The sequence below is a fragment of the Rattus norvegicus genome, chromosome 16 (genome assembly GCF_021556685.1).
Source record: "Rattus norvegicus strain SHRSP/BbbUtx chromosome 16, alternate assembly SHRSP_T2T, whole genome shotgun sequence".
Lineage (NCBI taxonomy): Eukaryota > Metazoa > Chordata > Mammalia > Rodentia > Muridae > Rattus > Rattus norvegicus.
The window spans coordinates 4,343,850-4,370,000 of record NC_141549.1 but is presented as its reverse complement, the minus strand read 5'-3'; the positions used below and the strand labels follow the sequence as shown (position 1 = coordinate 4,370,000).

Genomic DNA, 26,151 nt, shown 5'->3' with positions numbered 1-26,151 from the left:
TAAAAGGCTTACCGCATTACCCGCCCCAAGCTGTCAAGTGGGGTTGTTGACTGGGCAGAGTACACACAAGTGAGTTTGGTGTGCCTAAGCATGGGTTCCTGGTACTTATGTATTCCAAACTAAAGCAGATCAGAGGCAGGGGCATGATCAAACCTGACGCTTCTGCCAGGGAATGAATTAACTTTTTATTTATCAGCTTTTGAAGGAGACGGAACTAGATCATACAAGTAATTATGGTGGCTTCCTTGTCTCTACAGCAGTGGGAATAGCTGTCCTCTGTAAGACCCTCCCGTGTCCCCCTAACCATGTCTATCTCCTGATTACATAACAAACAGCCTGCTGTTGGATCTCTGTCTACTGGGAGGGCGGCTGAAAGGCCGGAAAAACAGGTCACTCCGAACCACGCTGTTTGACTCTGGTCACGTGACTGCTCACACATACGAGTTATTGCGATTTCTATCAATGCTCAGATGTGGGGATGAGTGGATTTCTCAGAAGTGATGGCCAGGGTCAGATTTCCATATGTGAAAGAGTCTAAGAGAATGTTCTACAGTCCACTTGTCAAAACACATACCAGATGCATCTTTTCCAACCGACTCATGACAAGGCATGGCAGGACCAATGAGCCATCTGTCCCCTTCATCTGTCGCTGACTCTGAGGCCATCAGATGTTTAGGAGAGGTTTCTAGGGCATGCTACTGTCAGGGATAACGTGAATCAGACTAGCTACATATGACCACCAAGTATAGGATGACTCTGCATGTTTTTCCATTCTCCTTCTAAGTGAATGGAAAAACAGTCCTTCCTCATCCCCGCTGTCTGACTGAGTCACATGACCTTTCTTTCTTTTTCTTCTTCTTCCGTTTTTATTAAATTGGGTATTTCTTATTTACACTTCAAATGGTATTCCCTTTCCTGGTTTTCTGTCCATCAGCCCCCTAATCCCTCCCCCTCTCCTTCAATATGGCTGTTCCCCTCCCTATCCACTCCCCATTACTGTCCTCCAATCCCTTACACTGAGGGTCCAGCCTTGGCAGGACCAAGGGCTCCCCCTTCCACTGGTGCCCCAACAAGGCTGTTCACTGCTACCTATGCAGTTGGAGCCCTGGGTCAGTCCATGTATAGTCTTTGGGTAGTGACTTAGTCCCTGGAAGCTCTGGTTGGTTGACATTGTTGTTCATATGGTGTCTCGAGCCCCTTCAAGCTCTTTCAGTCCCTTCTAAGATTCCTTCAATGGGGGTTCCGTTCTCAGTTCAGTGGTCCTTTCTGTGAGCCACCTTCATAGCATACACATCGCGGCTTTGTCTTTAGGGTAAAGGGAGAATGTTAAGTAAGAGGTCCTGCAGTACTAAAGGTTCCAGGATGTCATGGAACCTGGGAGTTAGCACAGCATCCCATCTGTTGATCTGCAGCTGCCTGGGGTTGGCCACTTTAAAGACTGGGAAGAATGGTGTCAGATGATTCCTGCATGTGCAGAACACATTTTGATTTTTCAGAAGGTTATCTTGGAAAGTGAGCATAGGCAATGGTCCTTTTAGGGTAATTTTCTTCTTGTTGTTGAATAATAATTTTGGCCCACTCCAATCCAGAGTAAAGACAACTGTGCTTTGCAGCTCCATGAGAGCCCCCCCCCATGTGTTTGTGCATGTGTGTGTGTGTGTGTGTGTGTGTGTGTGTTTGTGTGTGTCTGTGTGTCCGTGTTGGGATTCTTTTGTTTGTTTCTCAGTTAACAATGAGAAAAAGACTAGAAGCCACACAGTGAAGTATCCTGACTGCTTTCTTCATTCTATTTGTTTTCTATCCCCACCTGCCAGCTCACCTAGCATGTAGTCAGTTGTCAGAAGATGAATAAAAGGTTCTTTCGACTGCACTATTTTCAGTGTCCCTGTTGGAGGCTGTAAGTAGATCCTATGTATGTGCTAGCACTCTGGTGTCTGTCATGTGGAGATCTGCCCTGGCTGGGCTCTGCAGTGCAGCAAGCAGCAGACAGATGTTAGCAGCTTCCTTGACCAACCCAGGCGGGGAATCTTCACAGAAGCCCCACTTGCCTCCTCTCAAGCCCAGACTTATAATGAAGTCATTATAAATGGACTTTTCCCTCCGTTCTGGCCAAGGCTGCCAGATTAGCATGGTGAATGTGAGCATGGGTTGCGGCCAGCCTGAGGAGGGTGGGAAGAGCTCTCTTCACACAGCCCATGTTCCCTTCTGTCTGCCACTGAGGTTGTTCCTGCCCTTGCAGCCAGACGAAAGAAGTGGCTTCCTCTAAAGCACAGCACCAATATTTTTCTAATTTGTCCAATAAAATCTTTCCCCCAAACTTCATGTTTGGCTTGGTTTTATCCAGTATTTTCTTTCATCTTGTATGATTTGGGTGTGAATCATGAAATGTCTCCAAAACCAGGAGTTTTACCCAAGCTTACTCAGAAGTCACAGTTCCCTATGATAACCAGGTTTACCCCTGTCCTGCTCCAGTGCCCCCCCCACCTCCTTGCCACCAATTTGTCACTTCCTGATGGCTTCACTGACATCAAAATGAAAGGTCCTTGCCAGGTTCTGGAAGACAATTGCCCTGTACTGCATGGAGGGCTGAAGTAGCTAACTGCCTTACAGTAGACTAGAAGGTCTTCTGTGACAAAGCCAGCTCCTATTCGTGGTGTGGGAGGTAAAGAGCCTGCACCACTATGAGGATTAAACTCAGATACTGAGAAATGTCTCCTGTGGAGTGGGGGCCTGTGCAGCTCCCTGTGAACTTCACCATTCTTTTTTTTTTTTATAAAAATGTATGTGAGTACACTGTCGCTGTCTGCAGACACACCAGAAGAGGGCATCGGATCCCATTACAGATGGTTGTGAGCCACCATGTGGTTGCTGATAATTGAACTCAGGACCTCTGGAAGAGCAGTCAGTGCTCTTAACCACCGAGCCATCTCTCCAGCCCGGTCTTCACCATTCTTATAGGCAGGATAAAAATACTTCTCTGTGCTTCCTAGATTTCATTTTTGTAGTCTTTTGGTTTTCCTTCTCTGTAAGGATGTTTCTTAAAACATTGAGCCCTGAATACACATCCTTTTTCTTTTACCCATCAAGGGATAGAGGGAGAACCAACCTACAATAGGCTCTTTAACATGATCTTCAGTTTAATTAGGGCTTTGGTGATCTGTCTGCCTATATTGAAGAGGATAAGGACATTTAAGTTGACCCCCTCCACACTCCCCACAAGGAAGCCTGGGATGTGCACCTGGTCAGATCCTTAAGGGAACACAAAACAGGTCCCTTGATGCAGCTGTGGCAATGACAGGATTCCACAGAGAACCTTGAGCCCACAAAATCTGGGACTCATTTGCAAAAAGCTCATGCTGAAATCAGCCCAAAGCTGTCTGTTCTGTGTCTTCAGGCCCAGGAGGTGGGGGGAAGATGGTGGAGGGATTATATTTTATATCCTATCTCTTACTTCTCCCCCATTGCATCTCTTTCATTTGTTTTAAAATGTGCTCTCATAGACTCTAGACTGCCCTTGAACATCTGTGCCTTCCTCTTCCACCTCCCTAGTACTTGGACTCTGGGTATATGTTATCATATCTGGTTAATGTGGTGCCACCATGAAACTCAGAGCCTTTCCCACGGTAGGCAAACTCTCTATCATCTGAACAACACCCCTAGCCCCAGATTCTATTTTAGATGCAAATGTATTGATCAAGTCACATGGGCCATTGTTGAAGAGGTGGGAGACAGACTACTGAGGTTGGGTAATTTATCATCTTTTCCTTGTCATTGAAGGTCTGCTACATGCTAGGCCTGAACAAGGTTACTGATCTGGACTCTGCTTCAGGGAAGGGAAGATTTGATGAGAAGGGATTAGAGTTAAATATGAAGAGCTAAGGCCACTGGGTCCATCTGCTAATGTGGCTGTTACTCAGTGTGTCTTCTGGCTATGTGCTGCTTCCTCACTATGGGAAGGGCACCTTTCTGGGTTCTTTTCACAGGCCAATAACTTTCATTGGAGAGATAGAATGGTGAGCCTACGTGATAGGCACCTTAAAAGAGTCCAGGGACTCTGGAAGGTTGGGAGAGAGGAGGATGGGCCAGGTGTATTTCTAGACGTTACCCTGGGCAACTTTGTGTAGTGAATAGATGACCTGGAGTGCTCTGTGAATAGGGAGATCATCACCATGGAAAGCCAAGGCACTGAGGGGTGCTGTGACTTTCTCCATATCACCAAGGTACAAAGTGCCTGAACCAGATGCTCTCGGATGCCCTATGCTCACTGCACTCTTGGCTCCTCAGGAAGCAGGCTGCAGAGTGATTGGAGAATGGGTGTGGCCGATTTCCAGGGCAGTTGTGGTGAAGTTATCGCCAGAATCTGTCCAGCAAAACTCACTGTGAGCCACAAAACGAGACACCTGTGTTATTTAAAGTTTTCTGGTAACCACATCTAAAGGGGACACAGGTGAAATTAAGTTTAAGGATAATATTTTAGCTTGTCTTCAAATCATTGCTGCTTTAACATATAATCAGCATAAAATAACTAATACACCATTGTGCTCTTTCTCTAGAAGTCTATGAAATCGGATAGAGATTTTGACGCTTACAATGTGTCTCACTTAGGACCAATATTTCCATCTCTCAAGAGCCACAGCTAGCTGTGTCATCTGCAGAGCTTTTACTGGCCAAAGATGTGAATGGGCATGTTGGCAGTTTCTAGAGAACTCTCGTGAGAAAATGACTGATAGTGATAACAGTGGTCAGTCATGCCTACCCACCCCTCTCGGATTGAGCTTGGCTGGCCTCTGAGGAGGAAGTGGGATGGCTAGAATTTTACAAGAAGCTGGCTGGAAGCCAGAGCAGATGGACTCTCCTTCGGCCAGGAAGCACAGGCTGTGTCAGCCATGTGGCTTTACTCCTAAACCGTGTGGACCTCCTAAACTGAATTGTGTTGCAGTGACCAGTGTGTGGAAGGCATTATCTACACTGGAAGAAGCTGAGGTTTCAGTTATCCAATCAGGCTATTTGGAGGTGAAAGTTATTTATGCTCTTCCCGAAAAAGCAGGCTAACTCTCAAACAAGGCCAAATCCTAGAGATAACAGTGCCATCTCCCATAACTCTATAGTCCTCCAACCTCCTGCAGTACAAATACAGCTGCTCCTGACATGTGTGCTCTGCAGCCCGAGTTCCCACATGCCATCCTATGTCACCCTTGACTAGCCTGTCCTATGTCATCAAACTGTTTCTATGCCTTATGGATGCTCAAATAGGTCATCCTAAGCCCTGTTTGCCCTTGTACATTGGGTATAGATGGGCCCCTCCCTGTAGGAGGTTATTATGTACAAGAAACAAGAGGCAGACATGTTAATAAATGTGTCTTTTGGTCCTGTTCTTTGGTATATATGAATATGTGTTATACTAATTAGAGGGTGAAGCAGAAGTTAGGTGAAGGCAATGCTAGAGTTCTTTCCTCGGTCCAGCAACTTTCTGAAGGTCTTCTAAGGGTTCGTGAGAACAGATGCCATTTAAGTGGTGTAGCATTTAAGTGGTGTAGCATTTAAGCAGGACCCTTATAGAGTTGGGCTTCTCCACAGCTTTTGCCCCTTCCCTAAAAGGCCCCAAGTTTCTCCCTGTCCAGCTGTTTTGCCCTGAATCTGATCTCATGTGTGTGTGTGTGTGTGTGTGTGAGAGAGAGAGAGAGAGAGAGAGAGAGAGAGAGAGAGAGAGAGAGAGAGATCGGCTCTTCCTCCAGCTCTCAGCTCAGTGGCCACCTTGGAAAAGCCTCAGACTTCATCGAAGCTCCGCAGCTTGCACCTCCCTCTGCCCATTTGGGTCACTGGCTGCTAGGATGTGTCTATGAGTTTAGCTTCTCTGTTGCCCTTTTACCACACAGGGTCAGAAAGAGGATGCAGATGATGGGAGTCTGGGTGCTGTGTTTCTACAGCAAATGAGAAATGTGGGTGCCACATGTGCTTTCATTAAACATTCACTCCTCGTTATGTCGGGCATGTGTGGATTGTCAAGCCCTTCTGCCCTGGTCGGTCATCCCTCTGCCCCCTGACCTTCTGTTTGTTGACATCCCACAGATGCCGCTGCCATCAAATAATGGCATTGGCGAAAGAGTCTTGGGCAGTTAGAAAGCCATTTCTGCTTAGGAAATGCTCATCACTCTATAAATGCTCTCACCGACAGCAACAGCATGACTGGCCAAGAAGACCTGTGGGTGTACAGATAAAGCTCTGCCTTTCTCCATGCTGGCTGCCCTGAAATTCGAGAGGGATTCCCAGAGAAAGACTACTGACCTGGGGAACTCGGGAATGGCTTCTCTTTGGTCTTAGGAGGATACATTCTGCTGGCAAGGACTATTGGGGTATATGTGGTAAAGCCTAGCATTATAAACCATGAAGCAAGTGCTACAGTCTCTTTTCAGCCCTCCTTGGTCTCCGCTCTCTAGGGGCTGATGAACTGAAGGAGACTGCCCAGTAGGTGGCGCACGGACATCGCTGTGTGCTGATTCCCTAAGCAAATGGTGTCTTGCTAGGCAGGGTACAGCCTCAGAACAGGGATGAGGAATGACCCTACTTAGGTCCGGTTAAATCCACTCTAGTTTAAAAGAAAAAAAAATAATGGTTGCCTAAAAACTATATTTGCTCAAAGTATCATGTTCACTAAGTGGGGAAAAGGCTGTAAGCTCCTCACAGAGCGTGCTGCCTCATTTTGAAATACATTATATGGCTATGGGGGCACAAGAGTCTTGCATCTGTACCTGTTCTCTTCTTGCTGAAATGCATGGACACTTTGGGAGCTACCTAGCCTGGGAACTGGAGTGAGAATTCTCCAGATTAGCTTCTGATCTAAGGAATAAAGAACTTTACTGGGAGAACCTGCATTATACCAGGCTGAATGGTGTTTAGGCTTCAACATCCCACACTCAGGCCCTCGGCTTCTTGGTCCTGAGACTTGGTGGGCACTTGGGTACTTAGGTAGTGTGGACTGTGGGAGTCAATTCCATGTTTTGAATATGCAATGCGCTTTAATATTCCCCTTGGATTCTAGAAGTGGCAAGCATACAGAACCAGTAACAACCATGCCGTAGCTACCCAAGATGTCAGAGACCAGACACTTCAATGAAGAGCACCCTACCCAGACTGCCTCATTAAGTCGCAGTTAGCATCCTGCCTGTTAGCATGTATCAGGGAGGCCAGCTGAGTGTCAGGAGCTACATATATGGTTGTATTTTAAAGAAAAATTAATTAAATATTTGCAGAGGAAAGAAGTCTGATCCTTGGACCAAGAAACGTGTCTGTCAGAAAGTACATTTAGGGCAGTCTTCTCAGAAGTCAGATATGACAAGGGACCTGATTTGTCATCATCTCCCTCCTTCAGTTCTGAAGCTGTGCGGGCTTCCCTTCCCTTCACCCTGTGTTTTCCTTTTATCGCCCAATGCTGATCTGCTGGATTACAGAGATTGTTCATCCTAGCACAGATGTGGGTGGGGCCAGACTGGCTGTGCCCAAGCTAAAATGGCAGACTTCGTTGTCTTTCTCGGTGGCCTTCTTGCTCCAGTCCCCTGTATCTGTGCCTCTCTCTTTCTTGCGGAGTGGGAGCCAAGGTCTCCCAACATTCTCAGCTTCAGGGAACCTCGGGGCCACCATAGGTTCTGACATCCCACCCCTGGCCTTTAGAGGGGATGCTTTGTGGTGTTCAATCCTGTCAGCCCACTCACTCTGTCCTTGCTGGGCCACAAGATGCAGAAATAGGACCAGACGGGTTATTTCTGTTAAAGTATTACACTTACAGGAAAGAAAGCAAAGAGGAGAGGGAAGAAGGAAAGAAAGAAGGGGAGGGAGGGCAGAAGAGGAGAAAGACCATTTACCCATTTTTTATTCGTTTGCTGTTTGTTAATTAAATTCTTTATGTCTCATCACATAATAATTTATTTCCTCAATTTTTTCCCATGAATTCCCCCTTTGGGTAAACATTTAAGAATTGGTATCTGTTTGATTGTAGATACCAAAGCAACCGGACCTATGTGTTCTTGATGTCCGACTCTCAGTGAGTTCACAGCCCCACCCACTCTAGCCCAACTACAGCATCGCCCATCTTGATAGGCTTCTCATAGGGACTGTAGAGTATGGTTTCCTACTGCATGGTAGATGTCTGAACACATCTACCATTTCTTGTGAGTAACCAGAGGACAACAATCAGAATCTGTCCCATTCATTCTCACACATAAAAACCTGACGAGGTACCTGATAAAGGAGGTGGAATGAAACAAAGTATGAAGGGAAGACCTGGGCTCAAAGGGGACTGTGCACCACGAAGCTCTATACTATAGATTTCAGGAGTGGCGGTACTGACAGGCATCTGTGCAAGTGCTTGGTGTCTCCCTGTGGATCATAGAGCTGGGGAAACCTGCAGAGAGCTGGTCTGCAGCCTACAAACTCGCAGCTTCGTGCTGCTGCCTGGCTGAGGTTAGGAAGAACACAGGGTACACAGGATGCTTCCTTCTCTGCCTCCCCTTGCCAAGCCTTCTCTCTTTCCCGTGTGAGATATCTATTTCTTGAAAAGCTATCGTGTTGTGTACTCCCTTAGAGCCAGGCAACCAGAATCCCCCTGGTGTCTGATGTTCGCCCTCTTACAGAGAAGATAAGCTTTGTTGCTAAGTTCATGAATCCAAAGGTAAAGGAAATGCATGGCAGATTTAGAATGTGCTCTGCAAAAACAAACCAGCAAATAACCATAGCAACAGTAGACGCGTCAAGTGTATGAGAAAAGGATGGGGAGGGAGGAGAAGCTGCTTACCCGGGTCTTCAGAGATAGTGTTCTTAGTTTCCCCATGTACTGTAAGCTGACATCTGGAAGGGGGAGGAGAAATCTCCATTCAGACTGTGAAACGTGGGCCATGCCAAGCTTGAGCCATGCATGTGCAAAGACTGTGAGGCCCAGAGATACCTAAAGTACCTGGAGTCTAACCATGGATTTAAGACAGACTTCCAGACCAGGATCCTGGACACATTTTTACTTGCACTGCCAGCTCCTGATGATGCAGTCACTACTGACCCCTTCCTCTGTCCCTGCCATTCTGTGTATCTATCACAGCCACCTGAACCCAAGTGAGAACAAACTCTATGTCTGGAGCCTCCTGGTCCCAGGCACACAGAAGGCCAGTGTACTGAGGGGTAAGTAACATCCCACCAGGCTTCTGAGTGTGGCCAGACAGTAGATAGCATCTCCCAGAGAACCCAGCTCCTGGGTGTGTGCTCTATGCTGGGCTCCCATAGTTCCCCCAGGAAAACGAAGCTCCACTTCCACCCATGGTGCTGTACCTGCCCATGTACCCGCTGCGTCCCGGATCGTATCTCTGGAGCTCCAGAAGGAAAAACATTGCACCAAGCCTGACTTGAGGTCTGCTTACGTGTGCTGATAACTCTTTAAAAGCAATCCAATCTAGACTATAGTGCCATGGCCACCCCAGCATTCCTGTGGACACACAACTGGGCTGCATTCATTTCTTTCCAGCCTAGGCTCCCAGCACCTGTGCCTCTACCATTCCCCTTCTACTCTTGTGCTCTGAGATCCCAGTTTACACTTAAGTCTATTAGGTAGGATCAAAAGTCATGAGTATGCACCGGAAGAAAATCTGGTTTAGAGGTGGGAATTTCTGCTGCTTTATGTTTGGGTGAAATAATTTGATGCCAAAAAAAAAAAAAAGTACTCTTCTTTACACTCAGCACACTTTGACCTCTGTTTTACTAGATTAATTTCATATCTAGAATGCCCCATCTTGGATGATAAATTAGCAATAAAAAGCTCATCAAAATGTAATTACAGGCAATGTGTTGAATAATGATCTCTTAAAAATTCCTATAGATTTGTCTGCACCTCCTTTCCCTAGTGAGGGAAATGAGCCTCAGCTGCTAGCTACTAGCCTGGGCCAGGAATGCAAACTCTAGCCATGCTTCCAGGCTGAGACTTGTGCGCTGGTTTCCATCACAGCCAATGTCATCTCCCTGATCAATCACGCTGCTTCACAGGCTGCACATCTTTCTACAATTTAAAGGGCCATCTTCCTAGGACTGGGAAGACAGGGAAGTTTAAACTCAAGGCAGAATGAGATTCTCACCTCCTCTCTCTGTACTTAGTCATTGGTTGTAACTAGAAGACAATGGCAAGCAGACCAGGAAAGAGAAGCCAGAGCAGCAAGCTTTAAAGCTTTCAGAACTGCAGATCCCAAGAAACTTAGCTTCCCCTGAAAGAACATGATCTCTCTGCCTCTGAGAGGAGAGGAAGATGGCCAAATGAAATTCAGCTTCTCCTACGGATCCTGTCTGCTCTCTCCAGGAAACTGAGTAAATTAGGTCACCCAGTCATATCCTCCTAGTATGAAAGGGCCCTGTAAAACCTACATGTGTGTTTGGGGGCAGAATATTCAAATGCTCTCACTGTATGAGCACACATGCACACTTATTTGAATAACTGAAGAATTCAATCATGCGAATGCCAACAATTATCCCTCTGCGTTTACATTTTAGGAAGACCTTGCATCTGAATCCCCATGAGAGCATTAAATTGCTATCTAATTAGCAGTCCCAAATTATATATATTTAAAAGATAATGAAGGGTTTGAAGGCTGTTGGAATAACTGGTTATACATTTAAATGAATCGCTAAAAATTTGTTAGTAATGTGTGGAGTTTTCTTTTATTTCTTGATTCCCTCTTTGAAGTTCAGTAGACCCAACCTCGCAGGGTTAAGTCTAGTAGCAGAAAGATAAAGGCAGATGTTTTTAATTATTGCAACATAAACTCCCAAATAATTATAAGCAGCTGTCATTTTTACATAATCCTGAATGATAAGGCCCAAAGAATGCAAATAAAAGTGTTGAGACATCGGGCTTTGGGGACACAATAATTTAATCCCATCACACCACTGAAACCATGGCTGTGTTTGGTGGAGGAGCCTGCTCTTAAATTTTTTCTTAGCTTTTACCGACCACGAGGAAAGCAAATATATTTCCAAAATACAATCCAGGTAAAAAAGAATTTCTACATTCTTTTGGCATGTTCACCAGATGAAAGCAAGAGCCCAAACATTTAGATTCCAGACTAGGAAGTTGTCTGATCTGGTCAGAGCTCTCATTGAGTCCTCCACTTCACCTGTCCCTTTCAACTGTCCTTGACCAGTCACCTCCTCCCTGCATTGGTTGGCGGAGTAGGACAGTTCCTGGTAGCAGGTCTTTGTTTACAGCTGAGGTTTTCACTAGATTAAACTGTACAAGAGTAACAGCCACCCAGAGTCAGGAAGACGGTCTGGCCTAACAGCTCCACAGGTGGATGTTAGGTTAAGATCTTAGATTTGTTGCTTCTTCTACCTATCTCTTTCTGGAAAGCTTTCTGGAGAGGGTCATAAGAGCAAGCTCAGATGACCCTTCACATACACACACAGTGGCATTCCTATTGTTAACTAACTCTTTAGCACTGTGACAAAAATCACTGAGGAAAACCCTTGAAGGGAGGATGTGTTTCGGCTCATGGTTTCAGAAGTTTGGCTCACTGGTCAGCTGGCTTTGCTGTTCTGTGTGGATGAGACTGACCATGTGGTGGGAGAACGTGGGGGAACAAAGCTGCTTGCCTTGTGGTGGCCAGGAAACAGAAGGGTCACGAGGGAAGGGTTGGGGACAAGATGTGATCACCAAGACCCTGGCTCAAGTGACCGTCTTCCTCTACTGAAGCTTGATGATTTCAAGTCTCCAGAACCTCCCAAAATATCACAACAAGCTAGGGATCACACCTGAGAAACAAGCCCTGAGAAACATCCAGATCATAGCATGGACCCAAAGACTTCAAAACCAAGGTCTACATGGTCAAAGTGTATAATTCATACCAGGCTACATTGGAACTGAGTTCCAAGAGACAAGGCTAAGCCATCAACCAGAAAAAAACATAAATACACAGATGCACACTCATGAACACACAGTCATATATACATGCACACACAGACACACACACACACATGGGTACACATAAGCACATATAGATACACATACACATATACAAAGAGGAGCGCGCGCGCGCACACACACACACACACACACACACACACACACACACGCACATTCTGCAATGTACCAAAAATCCTAAATTACTAAATTATTCTCGGGCCATTTTATCTTGCGTCAGGTCCTGGCTTGGCACGCAATGCCAAGCAGAGACATTGCCCAAATGAATGGAGCTTCACCCCCGAGGAACAGGAAATATAAACAGATAAAAAAGGAGCCAAATTCGGCCAAGGGATTCATTTGAACTCTCCGTAAGTGTTAAGTGAGGCATTCTTAAGTGGTATTACCACTTCCCAGATATGAGGGTTTTCAGAGTACCATGTGTCCTGAAAATCAGAAACAGTGAAATGGCATGATTCTCTATGAACCTCCAGGTTTCCGGCCGTACTCCAAGAAGATTTGGGAGAGGCACAGAGAGGGCCTTTGGTATTAAACTATGTGAATTATAGTTCTATAGCAGGTTAAGTATTACTATGGTTTAGATTCCCCTTACAGTGTGTCCATGCTCACCCTGGTGTATACCAAAGTATAAGTGTGTGTGTGTGTGTGTGTGTGTGTGTGTGTGTGTGTGTGTGTGTGTAAGGCAAGTCTTCTTAAAAGACTTGATCATCATTAACTCAGTCATCTCCATGCCACTGTCTCCTTCCTATACCATTCTGACATCATGACACATCTCAGTTAGAAACTGGGTGGCAACCTCAGTTTAGAACAATAATCTTCCTTAGCACATGTCTCTCCATAGAGCAGAGCCATCTCTGACACCTTTGAAGTATCTGCTCGGCCACTGTAAGCTGTGTGACCTGAAGTGTGTTTGCTTAACCCTCAGGTCTCTCCACAGAAAATGAAAACAGAAACGAAGCCTCTTACAAGGATTATAAAGAATCAATGAGTAAAGGCTCAGGATGCCATAGCAAGGCAGCCATGCAGTCACCATGCAGGCGCATGGGGCATGCATCCTTAGCGTGATGTTCACTCCAGTGTTTCCTAGAAAGCCTGGCCAGGCAGTTCCCAGCACCACACACTCAATGGCACCCAAGAGAAAGCTCCCTTCTCTAAGCAGCTTCGGAGCCAATGTAGGAAGCCAGCAAGTAAGCTAGAGTCTTGTGTCATATAGTGGAGCCACCAGAAGAGGCAGAGATAATGAGGAGACATTTTAAACTGACCCTTTCTAGACTCAGGTCGGGCAGCAGTGCATCCCGGCTGAGTCCACGGTGGGTCAGGGATCGATTACTTGACTCGGAGTTGGAGTCCAGGGTTTGAGAAGCAGATGAGGTAACATGCCCATACCACAAGGTAGAAGTAATGATGACCTTTTGAGCAGCCAGCTCTGTCTAGCTGGGTCTACAAAGAGAGGAACCGGTAAAGATGACAACAGAGGCTGAGTGAGGGGACTTTTGAGAAATGTTGGAATATTAGTCATTGTCCTATAGGGTATGAGGACTCTGCCAAGCGCTGCTAAGCTCTGAAGAATCCCTCATTCTGTTGTTTGTAGAAGAACCCCTCATTCTGAACCTAGGGAGTGGGTTAGAGGGGAAGAACTCAGACAAAGAGACTGGTTTGGAGCACTTACCCTTTTCCAGGGGAGCACTCCCGTTGTGGTTGGCAATAAGCTGATGGCCTGCCTATTGTGACTCAACTTCGAAGCACACAGAAGTGAGAAGAATCCATGGATGTGGTAGCTTGTTGGCCCATCCTCTCTCCCATCCTAGCTCTTCCCATATTTCCATGGTCACTGGCAACGAAAGACTGTGAGAACTCAGGCAACCTTGCAGGGGACCTTGGCCTTTCCGTGAGTCATAAATCACACCAGAAATCTCCGGGGCTTATTCAGACCACCATGTATCCAAAAACATTTTTTAAAAGATACATCACTCTAATTGGCATACACACACACACACACACACACACACACACACACACACACACACAAACTCACTAAACAAAAGCTAAATATTCTGCTGGGTCACCAGGCCAGTGAGTCTGGAAGGGGAACTGATGGATGGGATGGAAACCTGCCCAGGTTGGAGGTCAGAGCATGGCTAGGGGAGAGAGCATATATCAGACGAAGTGCTCCATGCTCATTTAGGCTGCAGCTCTCAGGGAGTTTGAAAGAAGGGCCACCCAGGTGAGAAAGGAGAGAGACTAGCTAGAAGGAAAAGGTGGCCACAGGTATGAACCTTTCACAGATATTGTTAACGATTTTACCAGAAAAAAAAAAGGCACACCAAAACTCCCACTTCGTCATTCCAAACATCTCCCTAGATAAAAATCTCACTTGACACAGGCATATTTGGCGATGCTGGGCATTTTGACAGGAAGTGCTGCTGTGCAGCTTCCGCTGGGTGCTGGTGCTTGGTTGGGAAGGGAAGATCTCTTCGTCCCTTCTTTACAGCATCCCACTGTACTTCATTTGTAGATCCGACTTGTGCGTGTACTTATCAAACACCTCTGGGCACTGAGAGGTGTCTAGGTTCTGATTCTGGGTCACACAAGTAGAGATGATGAGCGTGGACTCCTCTTCCCAGTGGCAAGCTGGGGAGAAGCATCAGGAATGGGGCCACCCAGAATTGATTCGCAGTCCTGGGTGCAACTAGCCACACCCAGAATTCTCTCTCCACGGAATGGCTAGCTGCTGCCCGCTACGGAAGGAAGGCCAGGCTAACTGCAGAGCCCATTGCTACTAGCTTGGGACCTTACTGTGCGGATAAGGAAATGTGGTTTCTTTGCCATGGCAACTCTAGAATCAGTTTGCCGTGCCCAATTAGACCCCTTTAAGATTGTGTGACAGCTGAGTGTACCCTAGGGTCTTTTGATATTCTTAATGTAGTAATGGGTAAATGCTAAATTAAAAAAATGTCCCTTGTTATCACAGATTACCCTCCAAATCATAGGGGTTCTCTTCACCATAGATAGTACTTCCTAATGGCATGGTGGTGTCTGAAAACCTTTATGAAATGAGATTTGGAAGACACCACACCCATAGCCAGGAGCTTAGTGCAACTCTCAGAAATTCTTGAATTCATTTGGGAGGACCTCTAACATCTAATTTTACACAGAGATTTGTCTGGAAGTATTCGGACTTAGAGAAAGTGTCCCCTAGGTGTTAGCTGTCCCCTTAACTTGAATGCCACCTTGTCCTCTCTTTTCTTCTACATCCTTCACAAGGCCTGGTATCACCTCTCTCTTCCCAATGTCCAACCCTTGGTCTTTGTCCTTTGTGCTGGCACAAAATTTCCTTCCTGTCAAGCTACTGAGCACACTTTAATGTCTGTCACTAGCTTGCTATAACCAGACAGACTGGCTTCTTGAGAATTAAATCTAATCCAGCCATGGTACAGTAAGCCACGTTTGACCTACAAAACCCTGGCAGGGCCAGGCCACCTCCTCCCCACACACAGCGTGTGACTCATGACTTCTAGGAGGACACTGATTGAGATAAAGGTCATTTGAGATTTCAAAGCAATCTCTTTAATTGTTGCTGGTTTTTTTTTTTGTTTTGTTTTGTTTTATTTTGTTTTTGTTTTTAAACACCTAAACGATTTTAGTTTTATAGCCATCAAAAGGATTTTGCAATCAAACTACAGGAAAGCGCATAGGACTTTTCATCTCTGAGACAGCTAAAAACATTAATTAACAAGAGCAAGGTACCGCTGAGGAAGAGGAAAAGGCTCCGTCTGGACAAGCCTCACTGCCCCTCTCTCAACTCCCTGCTGCTGTGAGACACACCCGCCATGGCCCTGGATCTGGGCTTCTCATCCTCCCAGGGATTCATCTCCAATACAGAGAATTTATGCCAGGGCATGTTGTATGTGTCAAGCAGGTATGTGTATTGTTGGGGAAAGTCCAGGCTACTGTAGAGTCTCACACCAGAGGGTCAGCATGATTTGAGTGGAAATTCCAGTTCAAATGCTATCTTCCTATTTTGTAGACACTTGTCTGGGGTCCTGAGAGGAATCCTGCTGAATTAAATGGGCACTGTAAACTGGGCTCAGACACAGCCCTGACTCCTTGAAGTCCCTCACGGTAAAGTCTTCTTAATCTGAAGCTATCACTGAAAACTAGGGCCAGTTGCAAAGGACAGTTACTCTGCTGGAGGCCTACATAGCCTTTACTTCAGCACAGAGAAGAGTGGGCCTACTAGGGTTTGCCTTCTAGATGGTTCTGCCTCCATGACTGGGCACTTATTTTCTGTCCTGGCAAAGATGCTCACCCGCACAGAGGGTCAAGTTAATGAGGTGGGGACCATACCCTGGGGAATTCAGACACCAGGAAGAGACGATATTCACTAGCCATGTCACCAAGGGACGTGGCTCTAATTTTCCCATCTACGAATTCCTTCACCCTCCCTGGAGTTGGGAGGGTTTGGTAAGACACAGCATTTAGCATAGTTCCTAGCCTGAGACATGTTCTCTGGAGAACAGCAGGAGGCAAAGGGTCATGGTGGGCAGTCACGTGAGCCAAGCTGACTGGCCATGTGTTTTATGAATTCCTGGTTGGGAGATGCAATGAGCATTGGAAGGTGAAAGCAATAAGTGCTTCCAAGTACTTTGGAGAAGACTGCAGCGTCCCCACTGACCCTGTGTAGGGGTGGTAAGAGTAATATTTTTAATTGCTTGTACTGCTTCATTCAAAAATTTCTAGCTGGAGCAATTAATATGTGCAGAATTAGGAAAAAATAATGAGAGAAACAGAAAAGATTCAAGCCATTTAGACAGTGACATGCATATGTAGGCTCTGTCACTGCTGGTTGCTAGGAGAGCTGGAGCAGACAAGGGCCAGGGGATACACTGCCCAAAGACTCATCACTATGGAGACCTTGATTTGCCACTGGCAGGATGGGATCCAACTATAGCAGTATAGGGGAAGGGATGTCACTCTGCCACAAGTCTGCATGTCCTTCCCTCTGCCCTGAGAAAAGGCCACGAATGCAGGTATGTTTCCCATTAAGCAGTTTATTATTAGGAACAATAGTTTATCCTGTGAGTATCCTCACTGGGGATGGGCACTATGTAATACTGGTCTCATTGCCTAGAAACCAGCCATGGCATCAGTGGTCATTAACATTGGCCAAATATTTAGGCTGCATCTGTTAGAGCCTATGATGCTCTGGTTGAGTTCAGCCACATTTATTCTCAGTGCTTCTCAAGGTATCCCTGGGAATTGAGAGCTGTATCTTCCATCTAAAGGGGTTTGGAGGTGCAAAAAGCTTGCTCTCGCTCATGAAGCATGGGGGCTTGACAAGGTCCAGCTGCCAGCCACTAGCTTTTAGCTGCTGTCCATCAGCCTACTTTGAAGGAGTCTGAGTCATGAATAGTGATCTGAGACCAAGAATGTGAAGGTTGGCACTGATGCTCCTAGAGTAGTTCTTCCAGGTCTTCCAAAGACTCATTGTACCTGGCACAGGGACCGAGAAGCATTTTGTATTCATCAGAAAGTGGGCTGCCTAGGTGAATAGGAGTGAGTAGATGATTGCCCACGGGAGAGAAAGATACCTGTGTCCCTTCTGAAATAGTCTCTTTAGCCTGGGGAAGGGTGAGGATGGAGAGGAGGAGAGGAGAAAAGATGGGGGGTCTTTGCCAGGAGAAGGTCATGCCTGCCTGGCAAGAGAAGCAAACTTCTGGATGACTGGCTCTCAGTTGACCATACTCTCATCCAGATGGTACTTTCTTAGGCATTGTGTCTTCTTCACCATTTCCTTTCTTCCTCCTTCCCTCCCTCTTTCCCTTCTTCCCTTCCGCCCTTCCTTCCTTCCTTCCTTCCTTTCCTCCTTCCTTCCTTCCTTCCTTTGGATTTTGTCTGTTTTATTTTGACAGCCTATAGCAGCAGGAACAATTAATCTATTAGAGCCATACCGTATTTGTTGCATAGAGAGCACAAGTATATGTGTGAGTAGTGCCCTTGGGCTTTTCTAAAAGGAACACTGGAGAAGCAAAGCCCTTGTCATTTTCCTGAAGTCAGACTGGCCACACCTTGACGTACCTCCCTGTGCTTCCAAAGCCAGTTTGCAGGTAACACAGAAGGGGATTGTATCAGGGCCATTAAAAACTGCACTTCAAGTAAGCCCTTGGGTAGTTTTGGCTTGCTCCAAACACCGGTGTCTTCTTGTCCCATCACCCTAGCCATAGGCTTGTTTGTGTGCTAGCCACATCTGGCCTTTATTTGAAACTCCACCTCAAAGTATTTCATAGCACACAATATCTTTCCTTATTAAATTCCCCCGTACATATTTTTTTTTCCGTAAAACAGGGACCAAAAGCTGCAGGCCTACCTGTGGCTCGGAGACTGTGTTCAGAAACCTATGGAAACCGTTTGTGATTCGTTAATCACATTTTCAAAGGAAGTTACAGATTATAGATACACTAACAATTGCCATCCACAATGCCTGGCACTGTAATGGGCTCCTTACGCACAAGGAACAAGGAGAGGAAGTTGGGGAGCCAGGCCTGGGATTTGTCCCACACAGGGGTAGGGGAGAGCCAGTCCCAGAGTGGGAGCTTTCAGAGCTTAACTATTATACTGTTGCTTGGAGGAGGCATGGAGGAGAAGTGTGCTCAAGCACAGAAGTGCATCTTGGTAGGTAGTGAGGCATCTTATCAATCCGATGTTCCCAAATAATCATTAAAGTTACGAAATCTGTAAGTATTTCACATACAATCTATTTTTCTAAGAAGTGCCTTGGGCTGGAGAGATGACTCGGTGGTAAAAGTGCTTACTGCTCTTGCAAGAGGCTTTATTGACAGCACTCACGCCAGGCAGCTTACAGCCGCTTTCAGCTCTAGTTTCAGGAGATCCCGCACCCTCTTCCAGCCTCTGTGGGCTCTTATACACATGTGGTGCATGTCAACCCAGGCAGACGTGCACATATACACATACATATAGATATAATCAGTAAATGGTCTTTAAAAGCAGTTCATGTATAAAGAAAAGGGATTGCATTCAATGCGTACAATCTGATCACCCATGACTGGAACTCCAGGCAAGATTATTTTTAAGAGAAGGGTGTGGTGCGGGCTGATGTGGTGGCACAGACCACTAATGCCAACCCTTGGGAGGCAAGCAGGTGCATCTGTATGAGTCGGAGGACAATCTGGTCTACATAGTTCCAGGTCAGCCAGGACTAATAGGGATACCCCGTCTCTAAAAGGAAATGGAGCAATTTGGGAGGCTTACATTAACATATCCAAGGGGACAAAGATGTCAGGTACGATGTGGTCCAGGTACACATATATCCCCTGGACTATCATATTCCGTTCCCACTGCTTTCCCATCAAGGGTGCCATTCCAAGGATGACTTAGACTAGGGGTAAAGGTGACCACGAGGAACTCCAAGCTCACATCTCACAACTTTAGCAGTGCTGGTATACGGGGAACTACCTGTTCTGGAACAATCCAAGAAAGCATCCCAGAGGGAGTCTTTTGAGTCCCTTTTGTAGTGTTGTAGATTATGTCTCCACCTCTGATCTAATTGCTGCATTCTTGAATGATGTGAGCCTCCCCATATTGTTAGGCCCTTACCAATCTCTCACCCAGCAATACAGTACCTGCGAGAAGACCCAGGCTTACATTAGAAAATATGTGAAGTGGGTGTGGCCAGTACACAGGTAAATGGCTGACTTCCTCACCTGCTAAGCTTTCTCAATGAGGAAAAGGTAAAGTCAACATGCCTTTTTGTTGCCCCTGGCCCCTTTCAGCTCTGCCATAGTCTGCTGAGTTTTCTTTTGCTAACCTAACAGAGTGACCACGTGCTTCATTGATGCCTAAGTTCTAATGTTCACCTGTTAAGCAAAGAGTGTTTCAGACCCATTGCATACTTGGTTAGGCAGCCATTAGGGAGGGCCCTTTATCAAAGGGAGGGTGTCGTTCCAGCTCCTGTGTTTTCAGTGATGTTGACATGTAGGGTCTTGCATAATGTAGCAACTAATTGGACCCTCATGCTGGGAGATCTTTTACTCTACTCTATGATCTTGCTCAGTTTCTCTGGTTTTGAGACAGGCTCTCACGCTTTAACTCAGGCTGGTCTAAATGTCCCAGATTAGCTTAAAACTCATAGCAGCCTGTGCCTCACTCTCTTCCCCCTAGGGTTTTAATGAGCCACTGTGCTCAACTCTCTCAGTTTCTTGAGTAGATTCTTGGTGTTTTGGCCTAAGTCCTTTAAGTGGTGATAAAGGAAATGAAAGGCTAGAGATGTAGCTTATGTGGTAGGGTGCGGATGTGGCTCATGTGGTAGGATGCTTGCCGACAATGTGCTAACCCCTGGGCTCAATCCCCAGAGAGACAAACTGTACGAGTCTGCATTGGTACTTTGAAGGTAGAGGCAGGCAGATCAGAAGTTCAAAGCCATTCTCAAACTACATAACCAATTCAAGATCAGCTTGGATTGTATGGAACCATATCTCCAATAAAGAAAAACGTCAAAGATTTTAAACAGATTTCTCTCTTGTAAATGTTACCTCAAAAGAGCTGAGTATCTTAGCGCAAATACAGATCTCTCTGCCAAGGATCTGGAGTCCCAACTTGTAATGTATATGGTGGAGGGAGACAGTTGGTCATGTTTGTGTGACAGCAAATTCCTCCTGTCTGTGACAGTGACAAGATTACTGAAATATCCTTTCTTTTGAGGAATTGGGGAGTGCCCGACTCTGTGCAAAGAGTCAGGTCTTCCTGGGTTAAGCACTTTCGTGCTGCCTGGAATGAGCTGCCAAGGTGGAGAAGGATTTATTTAGCCTACTTCTCCTGGCAAGTTCGATCACCCCTACTCGGCAGCTCAGTGAAAAGATGCTGAAGCAGTTCAGTGGCTTGCTTAGCTTAGCTTAGCTTAGCGCCAGGCATTCAGTGTGATGTGGGCAATGGTGGGACCTCTGTACTTCTGATAAACTCCTGTGCATAAATGATAAAGATGCATCTTGCGTTTAGGACCCTGGAGTCAGTTTCAATTTAACAAAGGCTGAAATAACATGAGGCTTACTTACACAGAGAAGTTAAAGCAAAGGTTAGCAGGGGGTGAGGTAGGTATCCCGACGCGTCCCCCCCACCACCCGTGCTGGCCGAATCATCTTATTTGATTTTGTTATTGCATTTGTTACTTAGTTTGTCAGAGCCATCTTCCTAGCTATGGGATAGTAGAATGGGTAATAACAGAAGCAAAAGTAAGGGAGGGATGCTTGCTACAAGTAAGTTTATGGGAAGAGAGGGGTGATGTTTAACTGTCTGTCTTTACTGTTTTATACTTTGTATGTATATGGTATATGTATGTACTTGTCATAGGTATTCCCATGTGAACATGCAGGTGTGAGTACATGTGTGTACATGTATATCCTGAAGCCAGAAGTCTATATCAGGTATCTTTCTCAGTAGTTCTCTGTTCAATTTTAAGGCAGGATGTCTCATAGAATCTGGTAGTCATTGGTTGAAAGACTGGCTAGCCAATGAACTCCAATGATCTGCCAGCCTTGGTCCCCACACCCAGTAGTACCAATGCACTGCATCTCCCTTTTACATGAATCTTGGGGATCTAAACTTGCATGGCAAGCACTTTACCATCACCATAGCCTCCAAATGCCTTGTACTGTCAAAGTATTGTGAGTGTGTGTGTGTGTGTGTGTGTGTGTGTGTGTTTTCTTGTGCAGTGACCAAAATGTGAATTCCTTCTACCAACACAAAACAGAAAAATGGTTCAGACCCACCAATAGGTAACCCAATAATCTGTGAGAGTATGCTTTTGAAGTTCAAGTTCTGGGCTGCCTGGGATGTTTGAGAATGGTTCTTACTGAAATTGACTTAGAAGCCAGTTGCCTCTGTATCTGAGGTTCAGAAGAGCTGCCAGACTGTCTTCCCATAGGGAAGGTCCTGAGTCCTAGCATCCTATGCACCTCCCCTGTGGCTCCTGCTCACAGCTTAGACCCAACACCCTCCCCCCTCATTCTTCCTTCCTTCCTGTTCCTTCTGCTTTTAGCAAGGCTGGCTTGTCCAACTTCCATGCACACAGGAACTCTCCCTAACACAATCCAACTGCTAATCTGCTATCATTTACAGTGGCTTCCGAAAGAACCACTTTCCTTCCTCTTCATCTGGAGTGGATCTGATGTCATAAAAGTGACTGTGAATGGTGAATGTCTTGTTAACTGGAAACCTCATAGACAAGAGTGCTGGCCTGGTTGACAGCATGCCCTTTTGAAGGAAGTCAGGGTAGCCTTCTTGGGTGGTTTGGAGGGTGGGGGAGACTTTGTAGAGATGGTGCAGGATCCCCACAGTATAGTTGTCAGGGAATAAAGAGTACAGGAGCAAAATTTGGCATTGTTTGGTACCGCAGTGATGTAAGAACCACCCCTTATGGCCTCAGTCCCCTTGTTTGCACTGAGGGACTTTTCAGATTTGTTTGGTTCTAAAGCAGCAATGGTTTCTCCTTGTGTCTGGGGTACCTTCAGTAACTGTGTCTGCAATCACCAATCAATGTCCAAATGACAATTTAGGATCTTAAAACCTTTAGACTCACCCTGCATCTCTCTTAGTTTTATTGTTTAATCATAACAGGACTGAGTCAATGAGCAGAAAAAAAATGGGTACACCTCTAGGCACATGTCTTATATATATATATGTATATATATGTACATATATATATGTATATATATATATGTACAACTATGTCAGCATATTATAAACTTGTGAAGCACTTGCTTATCCTTAGCCTGCAGCAGAGGGCAGACTTTCCTACCTTATAAACACCCCAGTAACCAGTAGTGAAGGTCTCAACACACACACACACACACACACACACACACACACACACACACAAGAGTGTGCGGTCGATAAAATGGTACACTTGCTGGTTGACTAACACCGGTGATTTAGGGGAAAAAAGTGAAAGCACTCCCCAGTTATTAATGCACTCATCAGCTTTTCCAGAGAAATGCCCTAATGGCCATTAAATCTGGCAGCGATTCCCAACACTCACATCGACTCCAGGTGAAGGAGGTGTGCTTAGCTCAGCACTGCCATGGCCAGTAGCAACTGGAAGGTCTGTGAGTCTGCAAACTGTTCTCAGGTTGCCGAGCCCAAGGTTCAACTGTGGAGGCCAGTATTTTGTTTCTCAGCTGAGGAGCCTGGAGGAGGTTTGAGACTGGAAGTTTGTGAAGCATGAGGGAAAGGACAAGATTTGATAAATACGTGAAGGAAGCTCTTCCCTCTGCCATAAAGGACTCTGCTCATCAGCTTTCGAAGAGAGATCGGTCTCCACGCCCTTCACATATTCCTTCCAAGGGTGAGATAAATATTCTTTGTACCCGGCATTTTAGAGCCGAGGAGTTCTCTAGGCAGATTTATGTCAAGCAAAGAGTTGACCTTTATATTCTCCAACGTGGAAGGAACATGAATAGCCATGGCTGACATTAAAATCCTTACATCGCCACCCACAGGGCTGAGCTCAGGTACCCAATTTTTTCCTCACAGCTGCCACTCAGCAAGAAGGATGAAGATTTCCAGGTTGATGATTTCATGACCACTTGTCTGTCTTTTCCCTTTCCCCCATGCCAGTATGAAGAAGGGAAAAAGCGAAGGAAGCCTAATTACAGTAGTGTGGATCTCTCGGAAGTCGAGTGGGAAGATCGGGATGATGTGGTAAGTGACCCTTTTCAGAGCTCATTGTCAAGGGCTATGTTGACCATAAAGGAGAGCCTAGAGGCTGGTCCAGAGGACAGAAGAAGGCTGTGAAGACAACAGACACGTCTATTATAGTTGATGTTGAATAGCTCTCCTGCCAGTCCATTGAGCCTATTCCCAGCAGGCTCCTCTGGTTTCCTCTGCAGCTGATTCATTCCACTTCATCCTTAGTATAATTGTCAGGACTTGCCTTACCATCTTCAGAGAATCCTTGCTGGGCAACAGGAGACCTGGTAAAGACAGAGCATCTCCAAGCCAATAAGGTAGGCTCCCAGATGAACTTGCTAGGTCTGCATGAACAACTCTTGTTTCCAGAAAGCAGCAGAGGAGTTTGAAGGCCCACTTTCCCCATGTGTGGCCAGCCTCCCATCCCCATTGCTACCCCGACTCCAGTTGTCACATCTTGTGCTTCTACTCTTTCCATGGGGTGCTGCAGGAAGCCATTTGACATCCCAGACTCTCTCCTCATGCTTTATAGGGACAGGGCTGGTGTCATAACTCCCTTGGTTCTGCTTTCTTCATTTTCATAGCCTCTGCTCCCCGAGTGGCCTCAGTTAGCAGAAAGCTCAGGTTTTTCTTTCTTGCCCATAAAATGCAAAAGCCGTATCTGTTACAGAAATTTAACCCAGTCCTCTTTGGTTATACCCAAGTTCAGACAAAATAAAGTTGCCATTCAATAGAAGCTACGGCCTCATCCGCTCTTCTTTTCCTATCTGCCACTGCTTTAACATCATGGAGATTGAATGGCCAGGAAGCACCGTGACTGAGATCCTGTTGGTTTCTTAGGATAAACTGTACTTCAAGTTCTAGCCACAACTCATGCATCATTGGGGACAGCTATGCTACCAAGACTCAAATCTCACCTGTGTGGAGGCTGCTTGTCTCCAGGGTGTGACCATTACTGCTTCCCCTCATGTTTGTCCTTTGCAGATGCTTTGAGGATTAAACATATTGGTAGAATGAAAGGTTTAAAAAGTGCTTACACCATCGTGTGGCTACATGAGGATGCTAGAGATGGGCCCTCTGGGATCCCAGTGCTAATTCCAACTCTGGTTCTTTGAGATTAGCTTCTGCCCACTTTCTCTTCTATGGTCACCATTTCCCATTTCCTGTTTTGACCTCACAGGTCACTCTCTGCTTCTTTGTCAGAAGTGTTGGGCTCTTTTCCAGACATGACTCTTCATCTCTTTTATTGTAATCATGGAGGAAAACAAACTCGGTCATACTAACCTGTACTTCCCAAGTCCCCACTCTCAGGGGTAGGCACATCCTCACCTGCAACTTAAGGCAATTCCTTGCTCATTTTCCTCTTATACTCTCTTATGCTCCTGCTGGATTAGTGGGGCTGTGGGTGGACATCTCCTCTTACTATTTGTGGTTCTGAAATGACTTTTGTCTCCTTATCACATTTTCCTTTATGAATGGAGTTTCAAGTGTCAGCTTCCCAGCATGCTCTTCAGTGTCATCTAACTTACGGGGCTGGGTTCTGGGTGTCTCCTCTCAGAATTTCTGTTTCTTAAATCAGGCAAATAGTCTTCTTATGTACAAATTGACTTCTGGCTATCTTTTTGTCTGGATCTCTTGTGGCAAGAAACCCAAGGCACTTGAAACATTAGCTCTTTTAATATCAATGTGTTTGACATAGGAAAACCCAGGCCACCATCTCTGCAGTGGATCTGTGCCTAAATGCACTATTAGAGAATCTTGGAAATCTGTGTAACACCTTCTTGAATGGAATGCAAAGAGGCCCACATGCTCATGTGCTAATATGGAAGCCTGCAAATAAGTAATGAAGGACAGGGTTCAGGGCAACATGGGTGAAGGACTGTGGAAGCAGAGTTTACTGGGCCACGTCAGTGAAGTCTTCCTGGATGCAGAGAAGCTGACCAGAGCATCCTACTTCTTATGGACAGCAAGACTTATATAATTTAATGAGCACATTTATAACACAGGCCCTGTATACTTCAAAAAAATGATTCATTATCCCATATGTCATTTACAAATTTTGCAAAATAGTCTGGCTAAGATTAAAATAAAGGATCTGAAAGGAAGTGTCCATTGCTGAAGTGCTTGCCGTGCAAACACTGACCTGAGGTTGATCCCCAGCACCTATGTAAAAATCAGCCATGGATAGTGCATTTCCAATTGTAATTTTAGTACTGGGGAGGAAAAGCTTGATCTAGTCTAATGTGTCCCAGTAAGAGATCCTGTTCTGAGGAATAAAGTCCAGTTTTAAACGCTGGCCTTCACCTCCCACATGTATACAAATCCCCATGTACAACCACTTGCACATACATACATGTACATACCTACACATACATGTACCTATACAAAAACACATACAAACACACACAAAAGAAAAGTAGAGCACATAGAGAAATGTGCATGTGATTTCTGTTGTCACTATAGGGTAAGTTAGGTACCATATCAATTATTGTGAAAAAACAGATATT

The 26,151-nt window shown here is 45.7% G+C and overlaps 1 protein-coding gene across 5 annotated transcripts in view; it reads left to right on the top strand.

Annotated features, from left to right (window-relative positions):
- The window catches only part of Cacna2d3 (calcium voltage-gated channel auxiliary subunit alpha2delta 3), an 823,841-nt gene that overhangs the window by 629,247 nt on the left and 168,443 nt on the right, over positions 1-26,151 (top strand). For all 5 annotated transcript variants that reach the window (XR_015639382.1, XM_087588099.1, XM_087588098.1 and 2 more), the window contains 1 exon segment: positions 23,573-23,656. Coding sequence is in view for 4 of the 5 variants with exons in the window: in XM_087588099.1 (XP_087444225.1) it covers positions 23,573-23,656 (84 nt within the window). In the remaining variant the exon portion in view is untranslated.